Source organism: Gavialis gangeticus, unplaced genomic scaffold (assembly GCF_001723915.1).
Source record: "Gavialis gangeticus isolate Ggan-Ray unplaced genomic scaffold, GavGan_comp1, whole genome shotgun sequence".
Classification (NCBI taxonomy): Eukaryota; Metazoa; Chordata; order Crocodylia; family Gavialidae; genus Gavialis; species Gavialis gangeticus.
In genome coordinates this window covers 9,675,654-9,685,655 of record NW_017729032.1, presented here as the reverse complement: position 1 = coordinate 9,685,655, position 10,002 = coordinate 9,675,654, and the positions used below count along the sequence as shown (strand labels likewise).

Below are 10,002 nucleotides of genomic sequence, written 5' to 3'. Positions count from 1 at the left end.
CCCCCCCCCCACACACACACTTTTTTTTTTAACTTTTCACAAAAAAATCTCTTGAAGACTCCTTTTTATGAGAAGGGAGCATGATCTGTGTATTTAAAAAAAACAAAAAAACAAACACAACCCCAAAAAAGAGTCAGACTTCTTGTCCATAACATGTCTAGCTTTCAGCTGTAAATTGATGGAAAGAACTTCCACGTAGGCAATTTTTCCATTTGGAGGTTTTCGGTTTCCTAGCAAAAAACCGAAAACCTTTTCTGGTATGGAAAGAACCACCCTTCAACTAAAATGGATAGTTTTATAAGAAACAGAGAACATTGTATTCTAAGAAAAATGGTATTTTGTTGGAAAACTCTTGACAAACAATATCATTCATTCTTCACAGTACAACCATTCATCTTTGTTTACTTATGAGCCTGCTGTAGCTAATTATCCCCCACATTTTAAACAGTCAAGGACTAGGACTGTTTCTTATGTGTATGGTACATGGTACAATAGAGTTGTGTGACTGGATTTCTCTAGCTACTATTGCAATATTGTGGCAGGCCTGCACTCTCGACATCATGTCCTCTTTAAGTGCGATGTTAGGAAAACTGTACATCTCTTGTAGCTGATACTACATTTCCCTCCTTGAGTGTTCAGGCTTCATCCGAGCTGTTAGCTGTGCCTGATTGGGGGTGGGTATCAAATCCATTTCATGCATTTGAGTCCAAGAACTTCACCTGCATTGAAAGAACATGATTTAAAAATGAATCTTTTATCTTGATATTCCACTCATCCTCAGTGTAATATGGGGTGAATGAATGGGGCACATCCCATGCACTGCCTAAGGGAAGAGATGCCAAAAGGATGGAGAGTAGGGTGCCTCACCACCCCAACCCTCTCTAGCTCTGCTTGCATTTCCTGGCTGCACAGTCTGGTGGTGTGCACTTCTGAGTGCAAGGTGTTCTGGGAATTGTAGATCTCTAGAATTGTAGTGGAGTTTGCTGTTGGGGAGAACTTTCACCCCACTTTTGTTGCTGTTCATGTTGGGGAAACCAAAACGTGGTGTGTGGGTTTCTTTTTGTAGCAAAAATAGGGTCAGTTCTCCCCCACCCCAGGCAGAGTCCACTTCAGAACTGCAGTTCCTAGAATATTTTGCGTTCCTTGACATGCATTGCCTGCGTCATTGCTTGCTACAGCTCCTGCACACTGCCTAGTAGAAGGAGGGGAGAGGACTGCCCTGGGTGCATTCTTTGCATGTTATGCCTCTTCATCCTTGACCTTTTTCAGTCCTTTTTAAAGTGCTTGTTTTATGTTTCTTCTGACAGGTTGATCACTTTGGATTTCTTGAAAATCGTACGTTCCAGCAGCGGTACCTAATAGCAGACCAGCACTGGAAGAAAGATGGTGGATCAATACTTTTCTATACTGGCAATGAAGGAGATATCACATGGTTTTGCAATAACACAGTGGGTATAAATCAAACTTTTGCTCCCTAATCTCTTTACTTTTAGAGTGTGACTTTCTAGTGGGATATTGGGAAAGCAAGGTGATGCCATTGGGATATGGAATTAACTGCAGATTTGGATTTTAAAATATGAGGAAAACTTATATTCTCCATGTAAGTCGGCTTTAAAGAGAGAACAGAATTCAGGCTTTAGGACCTGAATCTCAAAGCACTCTGCAATCAAAGAAAAGAGTCCTTGAATGGTCAGCGTGTTGGAAGGAAGGATGATGTGATTTGAGGTACTGGTCTGGGTAGCAGGAGAATGAAGCAACAAGTTGCAAGGTAACTTGTGCAGTAGAGTCCCCTTCTGTCAATGGGGTTTATAAAAGCTCTCTGCCCCTAAGGGAAGTTGAGAGTAAATTAGCAGCCTTTTTACAAGGATCAGTTATGCCTGAAGTTGAGCACCAGAAGAAAATCTCTTGCACCTATTGTAGTTTAGGGGTTAGATCCTGTTTGTCTGTACTTGTCTAAATGGCATATCCAGCTGTAGAAGCACAGGTTTTTAACTCCTATACACAGTTTGTAATCTTGCACTGCCACACATGGCTCAGAATAAGTCTCCATGCAGCTACCTGTGCTCTGGTGTGGTGCCATATGTTCAACCAGTTACGCATGTCCCAGTTCCATCTCCAAATTGTTGCTGGCCAAAAACTCATGACTGGGCCAAGGGCCCTAATTCTTCCGTTCTTTTTTTGTTTGTTTGTTTTTTGTTTTTTTTTTTTTTTTTTTTTTTTTTTTTGTCAGGTACACAACCAGGTAAGTGTTTAGACATGAGAATTCATTTTGTAACTTAATTTGAGTCCCAATGCACTTAGTTCTGGCAGTGCATACTGGGCAGTGTTCTTGGCAGAATTTGGTGGATACATTTTTAGTTCAGGAATGCATTATTTTCTTTATTGTCTATACCAGTCTCTCTTTAAATTTTACAATTGTTAGACAATACCTGAATAAGAGTAACTGAGTTGGTGGAATTCTTTCCAATTAAGGAGTAGGGGTTTAACAGTACATTCAAATGATAATTCACTTGCTTTTCATTTTAAACACTTTTTCTTCCCCTAGGGTTTTATGTGGGAAGTGGCTGAAGAGCTTAATGCCATGTTAGTATTTGCTGAACATAGATACTATGGTGAATCCTTGCCCTTTGGAAATAAGTCTTTCAGTGTAAGTACCTTCTCCCACACCTTAGTTTTTAAGGTCACTGAAAAGAACTGGATGCTTTCTTGCTTGTGGCCTAAATCCTGCCTGTTCTATACACGTGGAACTATTGACTAAGCAGTAACTATTTGGATGAGTAGGATTTGGGATTATTTCTGTTAAGATGCATGCTCAGGAACCCACATTTACCCTGTTTTCTTGCGTACAAAATGCCTCCAAATAATACAATACATACCTTCTTCCTTGGAAGGCAGAATGGGGGTGGGGGGAAGGGAGTGGAGAGGAGAGAGACTTCCTCCTAGAGTGGGATGGCTGTCCTGTCTTACCCTGCACCAGTCATTGCTGATTTGTGCAACATGAGTAAGTCCTCTTGGGAGCATAGAGTAATACATAGGAAGGGTGGTCCCAGGAAGTTCAGACTGTTCCAGTATGCCATGCTTCCTGGACACATTGCAGGAGGTTAGACCTCAGATACTTGCAAGGATAGTAGTAAGTCTGTTTGGTTCTTTATAAAAGTTCCTGTAAATAAAGCTTCAATGTCCCAAGCTCATCGGGGTACTACTGACAGCTCGCTTACTGCTTCACGCACAGGGTACTGTGCTCAGCTAATAGCTATGGTTGTGAGGGGTTTAATGTGGGACCACACCATCTTGGAAGCTGCATGACATGCATGGTGTCTCTAGGTTTGTCTCTTTCTGTGAAGACCATTTTCCCTGCTCAAAGCATGCATCCCAACTTTGGGGGTTGATTTTGGAAGAAAATGGTATTTTGTGAGTGTGGTACATAATTATAGTATTCACTAAAGCATCTATGTATTTCTGCAAGTATTGGTAAAAAGAATCTAGAAGTCATTTTAATATAGTATCAAAATGTAATCACACCTGGTATAGGACTAGAAGTCTCTCAAACTTCTTGCTGCTAGAAAATCAAAGATTTTCTTTGAAAATATCCTATACTATACAATACACTTTTGTTTCAGGATTCCAAACATCTGAATTACTTGACATCAGAGCAAGCTTTGGCGGACTTTGCGATACTAATTCAACACATCAGGAAGACAATCCCAGGAGCCCAAAACACTCCTGTGATTGCCATAGGGGGGTCATATGGAGGGATGCTTGCAGCCTGGCTTAGAATGAAATATCCTCATGTAGTAGATGGGTGAGTACTCTTATCCTGCTCAAACCTAGAACACTATTGGCTTATAAAAAATGTCATCTGACTAAGTAATTAATGGATTAGTTAAGAAGACATTCTTTCCACACAGAACTTCTGTAACTCCTAAGCCAGGGGCAGGCAGTTATTTTGAGCAGAGGGCTGCTTACCCAGTTTTGGCAGACTGAAGGGGGGGACTAGGTTGCCCTGCCCCTTGGTCACCATCTTGGGACCATTGTCCCAGGGCCAGCACCAGTGGGGCCCAAAGTGGTGCACAGGCTGGCAGGGGTCTGTGGAGCTGGGCTGGGCTGCACCAGCAGGGAGGGGGGGAGCTGGCTTAGCTCCATAGAGCCCCTGGCAGCTGGGACTCTGCGCTGCTGCCACCCTGCTCTGGGCCCCACCAGCACTGGCCCCACAGCACCGGTGCAGGCCCTGTGCTCCCACTGGCTCCCCACTTGCTCACACCCAGTGTGCCCCAGCCCTCCAGTACAGGCTGGGGGCAGTGCACAGCCCTGACCCCCTGCTTGCCAGCAGGGAAGAAACTAATGCTGAATGTGGCGGGGGGGAAAATGGCTCCTCACCTGCCCCATGGCTCGTGCCCTGTGTTGCAAGCACAGGCAGACCCAGGCAGGCTGCAAGCAGCTGTAGCACAGGGTGCTGGGCACAGGGTGGGCAAGGTGCTGCTCATCCCCACACTCAGTACTAGCTTGTAACCCACCCCTGCTGCCAGCCTGGCAGTGGGTCTGGGTTACAAGGTGGTGCTGGGGGGGGGGGAGGGGAAATAGCCCCTTTCCCACCCCATGGCAAGCAGGAGAGGAGCCCACAGAAAAGCGGACTGGGGGGGGGGAGTGGTCCCTCCCATGCCCAGTGCCCCACACTACAGGCAGTCGCAGCCTGCATGAAGTTGTCTGTAGCAGGCACAGGCAGCCCCACGTGGGCTGCAAGCAGCTGCAGCACATGACATCAGGCATGGGTGTGGATGGGTCACTCCCCTCCCACACTTCTTCCTTGCCTGGGGGTTCCCCCCTTACTTACCTGAGCTTCCTGCACCGGGGGCAGCCACATGCTCCCAGCCTGGAAACCATGGTTGGGGAGTGGAGCCAGGTGGGCCCCACTGTTGTGGGAGCTTCCCCTGGGTCTTTTTTTGACAGGAACCAAGGGCAGGGAAATTAATCTTCCAAACTTTTTTAGGGGCCCATAGGCCAGATCTGCCCGCAGGACACATTCTGCCCACCCCTGCTCTAAGCATTATGGAGGCATTGAGAGAAGTCCCATAATCAAGGCTGAATTCAGATTTTACTGCAAGACCAATTTTATAACTTCTCCAAACTACAAAACAGCGGGGTGTAATCAAATAATGAATTTTAAAGAATTTCAGGTACCTGTGGCTTGAGATGCAATTAGTTTTAAAACATGGCCCTCAAGCTTGGCTTTTCAAGTCTCTAGGATTTTTTTTTTGAGTGATATCTTTTATTGGATAACCTGTGTAGTTGGGAGCATGAACAACGTGTGCCTCCTGAGGCTAGGGGGGCACAGTGACCACCCGCAGGTGGTGGGAAGCAGGCCAGTGGTGAGCAGCAGGTGGCGAATGGGGGATCACCTGCTGCTGCTGGTGGCTGCACTGGTAGTGAGGGCAGGGGGCGGCAACTGCCTGCAGAAGCCAGCAGCAGCTTTGGTAGCCCCCAGTCTCACCATGCATCACCTATGGCTGGGAGAGATCTTACATAAACTTTTGGGCACAAGATACCCTTCTTCAGATTCCATTCTAGTTTCCAGAAAGTAGAAAACTAAGATTTTAGTGTGCAGGAAGATGTCGGATCTGTCTTCCCCCAGGCCAATTCTGAAATTTTATTAATAAGCAAAAAAAAAAAAAAAGTGTCTTTAATGTAATGGGTAACGCCTTGCTCACTGGATTTCTAGGCTAATAACAGGTTGATTTACTTCAGTGGCTTGTGTTCCCTATTCAGACCAGGTTTTTCCTTGGGCTAGATATAGGAAAACTATACAAGTTGGAAGTGTCCCACTCAGCTGACTTCCTGAAAATGAGATGGGTAGAGGGGCAAAGGTGTGCTTTGGGCTGAAGACTACTTCTCTCTTCTATAACAGAAAGAGGCCCTGGGGACTCCCTATGGTGGGAGAGGAGGGGTTTATGTAAGATTTCTCCTATGGTGGGAGAAGAAGGGTCTCCATAACATAGAGAGCAGAAGCTTTTTGGTGGTGAGAAATGAGAGGAATTCTCTTGTTGTTGAAATAACCTGCAGGCACCACATTGGGAACAGCTGCCCAGGGGGCTTGGCATTGCCACCTCCTGCACCCATGCACTGGGATTAGGCCCCAGGGCCCTGGAACCACCCCTACCCTGCTCTGTTGCTTTGGATTGAGCACCCGATCCAGCTTGCAGGGCCCAGGGTTCCCCAGGGCTTTGGAAACTTGGTACTATGGGAGTAGTAGCACAGCTCCTACCCCCCCCCCCATTCTACCAAACTTCTGGACCCGTGCAGAGCCCCACAGGCCAGATAATGTGCCATGGGCTGGATCTAGACCATGTGCTGAAGGCTGAGTATCCCTAGTCTAGGCACCCAGTAATTCTTGCTTTGATATCAAACCTACCATAGGGCTTCCCTCTGTCTCCCACCACAGGATTTCTCTTAAGGGTATAGCACTGGTCTGAGACTTGGGAGTTCAGGGTTCAATTCTCAAGTCTGCGGTGGGTTTCTTGTATGCAAGCTTAGATGAGTCATTTTAATCCCTCAGTGCCCCGATTCTCCACCTGCAATACAAAGGTGATCATTCCTCCCTTTTTTTTTCTTCTGTGCCTCTTAGATGTAGGGATTTACAGCTCCAAACTTTCTCTTTACTCTGTGTTTGTACAATATGTAGCACAATGGAGCCCCAGTCTCTGGCTGTTACTGTACAAATACCAGCAAGTGTGCACGAAGAACTTGCACGTTTTAATTGGGATCTAACACTAATTTTGTTTTGTACTTGCATGGATTTGCAAAAAAGCTTGCTTTTTAAGTTCAAGTTTGTCAGGAGTGAATGTTGTATCTGAATTATAGATTATAGGTATGGTTTCTTTTTGTGGGGAGGGGAACAAGGGGGTTAAACACTTAAGACATACCTTTTAATTGTTCAGTAGCTGTGAGGAGTTTGACACGCAGCGGTTCATTTGGAAGAGGTGCCAAAGGTATATTTCACCAAATAAATATGGCTTATTGTCTCTGTTTTTACAGAGCTCTTGCAGCCTCGGCCCCAATATGGCAGTTCCAGGATTTGGTTCCCTGCAGTGTGTTCAACAGGATAGTGACTAATGACTTCAAGAAGAGTGGAAAAGGCTGTTCAGAAAGCATCCGAAATTCTTGGGAGGCTATTAAACGCATCTCCTCTACAGGTACCAGTTACCAATGTCACCTCAGCATTTGTGCTCTTCCAAGAATTGTGTATTTCAGGCAGCTTGCACAGTGACTCTGGGTAATTTCACAGCATTTGTAAGTTTGTAGAGCATGATAGCCTCCTGTGCATCTGAGTGGTTTTTTTTTTTTTCAGACCTTAACTTTCCTGGCTGTGGACTTTTTTGCATGTTTTCAATCTAAATTAAACTTTTCTAAAGAGAATTTTTGGTGACTTTTTTTTTTAAATTTTTATTTTGAACGTGTAGACAGAAATAGATGATACATTATTGTATTACATGGACTCAGCCTCTGAAATGGAAGACACTTAAAGTGGGGGGGGAAAAAAAAAAGCCAAAAAAACTGAAGACAGAAACAAGCTTCCATACTAGCTGAGCATAGGCTTCTCTACCTTACTCACCAGGGGCCACAGCTTTTTGGCTAAGCAAAGTCACTAATGTATTCGCTAGTTTAGTTCTAGGAATTGTTCTCTGTCTGAAATGGAATGGGTCAAAAAAAACAGAATAACTGCCAAGCTTCTGAAGTGTCTTCATCAGCCTTTCAAAAAGTGGTGCCAATTTTTTCTGTTCCTATGGCAAAAATATTTAGTTTGATCATGGTTATATAGATTCTACACTCTGGTTCCAAATCCAGATCTAAGTTTCTCTGAACACTCAGGAATGTTACAATTTGAAACTAGATCGAGACTCAAACAGCAGGTTTGTGTTCCCTCTTTCCCCAATTCCAGCTTGGTGTAACACGGGAGGGAAGGCAACTTTTTTTAATTTATGAAAGGTGGTGATGGAAAAGCAGAGGCTATCTGTTTGTTTAAAAACAAAAACTTGAATACTGTATTTTTTCTCTCACAACACCCCTGGTATAATACACCCTTGTTCTTGAAAAGGCAGCATGAAGATCTTACTTGGGTAAGTAATTGAGTACCAGCAGCCACTAATGAGCTGTACCTGCTGTCAGCCCTGTGAACAAGATGGGATCTGAAGAGCACTGGCATGCCAGGCCTAGAGCTATGTGCTGCATCCAAAGCTGTGCTCCAGGTCTGGCACTGCAGCTCTGTCTGGCATGCTGGGTTTGGGATTGCATTCTGGGTCTTGCCGTTGACCAACTTACCTTTGCTGGCCTGATCTGATATATGGGGCCATGTCATCCAGCTCAGGGACTACCCACAGATTCAGAAATTTGCCGGCAGAGAGAAATTAATACATGCTGTCACTGTTCCCCTGCTGCCAAATTTCTGGGGATCCATATTTTCTCACCTAGCAATATCTACCAGCTGGCTTTAGGTAGAAAAGGATATGTGAGAAAATACAGTATAAGCAGAAGAAAGTAGAGTACTCTTTTAACTGGGCATTGTAACTATAGCCAACATGTGGGGGAGACGAGGGGACTTGTGTCCCCCTGAGATTGGCAATTGTTGAAGCCACCCCCATGTTCTGTGGGTGGTTGCTGCCCCCCCACTTGCTGTTGATACGGCCATTGGTGGCTGCAGGTCATCCCTGCTTGCTCCTGCTGCCCTGCCACCACTCCCTGCAGGTGGTTGCTGTCCCCCCAGCTTTGGGAGGCATACACTTTGTTCGTGACTGTAACCATATATACCTTGACTCTAGGGCAAGGAGATCAGATGGGGACACAGCCTGACTTTAGCATTGTTACTTCCTTGCTGTTCCTTTTCAGAATCCTCTGGGAGCAATATTGTAATGTAGCTTGCAAGTACAGGAAACTGAATCTGCAGCATTGTTAGGCTGGTGAAATGAGGGAAGGAAGGGTGAGCAGAGTTCTGTTATCTACTGAGAGCTCTATACCCTCAACTAACAAGTCTGACATTTTCCTTTTAAAAAGGCCTGATTGTATTCTGCTCAATCTCTTAATGTTTTAGATGCCACCATTTGAAGGCAGATTAAGATAATGTCAATGTTTTTTGGTAGTGATTCACTCAAATGGATTGTGGACTCAATTTTATGTTGGTATACATACACTGTAACACAGTGGATTCATTATGCTAAGGGAAAGACTTATATGGGGCTGCTAGAGATCAACTGTTTTAACAGTAACATATTGGACTTCTGAGGTTCTCTCCATAATCTTAATGATGCACCAACTGACTGACTTAAGGTACATTTTAAATACTAAAATCTTCTTGCTTTCTCACTTAGGTGAAGGCTTGCACTGGCTTTCCAGTGCATTTCACTTATGCAGCCCATTGAAATCCACACAAGATGTTGCTGCATTGAAAGCTTGGCTGAGTGAGACATGGGTAAATTTGGCAATGGTAAACTATCCGTATAAAGCTGACTTCTTGCAACCTCTGCCTGCTTGGCCTATTCAGGTAATGGAGCACATACAGCTTCTATAGTTAACGTGGTTCAGCTTGCAAAGGTGCTAATCTATTTAAAGTTTTTAGCTCAGAAATGAACAAAAACAAATTGGCCCAAGTTCATTTTAAAACAAAAAAAAACAACAAAAGTAGGAGCCAGTCCTGCCAGAAGTCAAGTATTTCAAACTTGAACTTCAGTGAATATAAGGGAATTTTAAACTTGGCTATTTGTCACAGACTCTCCATCTGTCACCTTTCTAGTGTTAGCCCTTATTGCTGATTTTTATTGTTTGTGACTTGTCTTCTAGATCCCATTTGGGATTCCAGAGTGCTTGCATTGCATTTTTTTTTTTGCATGTGTACTTTGTCTTCCTTTCAACTTTCCACATCCTTTCCTTGTAGCCTTCCATTTATGTAGCACCACCTACTACACTCGTCCTAAGTAACTTCCCTCTTAAGGGTACAGGCACACAGTGTAATTTACT

General features: G+C 44.5%; 1 protein-coding gene across 1 annotated transcript in view; it reads left to right on the top strand.

Annotated features, from left to right (window-relative positions):
• The window catches only part of PRCP (prolylcarboxypeptidase), a 71,086-nt gene that overhangs the window by 36,596 nt on the left and 24,488 nt on the right, over nt 1-10,002 (top strand). The window contains exons 2-6 of the mRNA XM_019525251.1: nt 1,308-1,448; nt 2,546-2,647; nt 3,621-3,802; nt 7,030-7,187; nt 9,357-9,529. Of these exons, the coding sequence (XP_019380796.1) occupies nt 1,308-1,448; nt 2,546-2,647; nt 3,621-3,802; nt 7,030-7,187; nt 9,357-9,529 (756 nt within the window). The remainder of the gene's footprint in view (nt 1-1,307; nt 1,449-2,545; nt 2,648-3,620; nt 3,803-7,029; nt 7,188-9,356; nt 9,530-10,002) is intronic.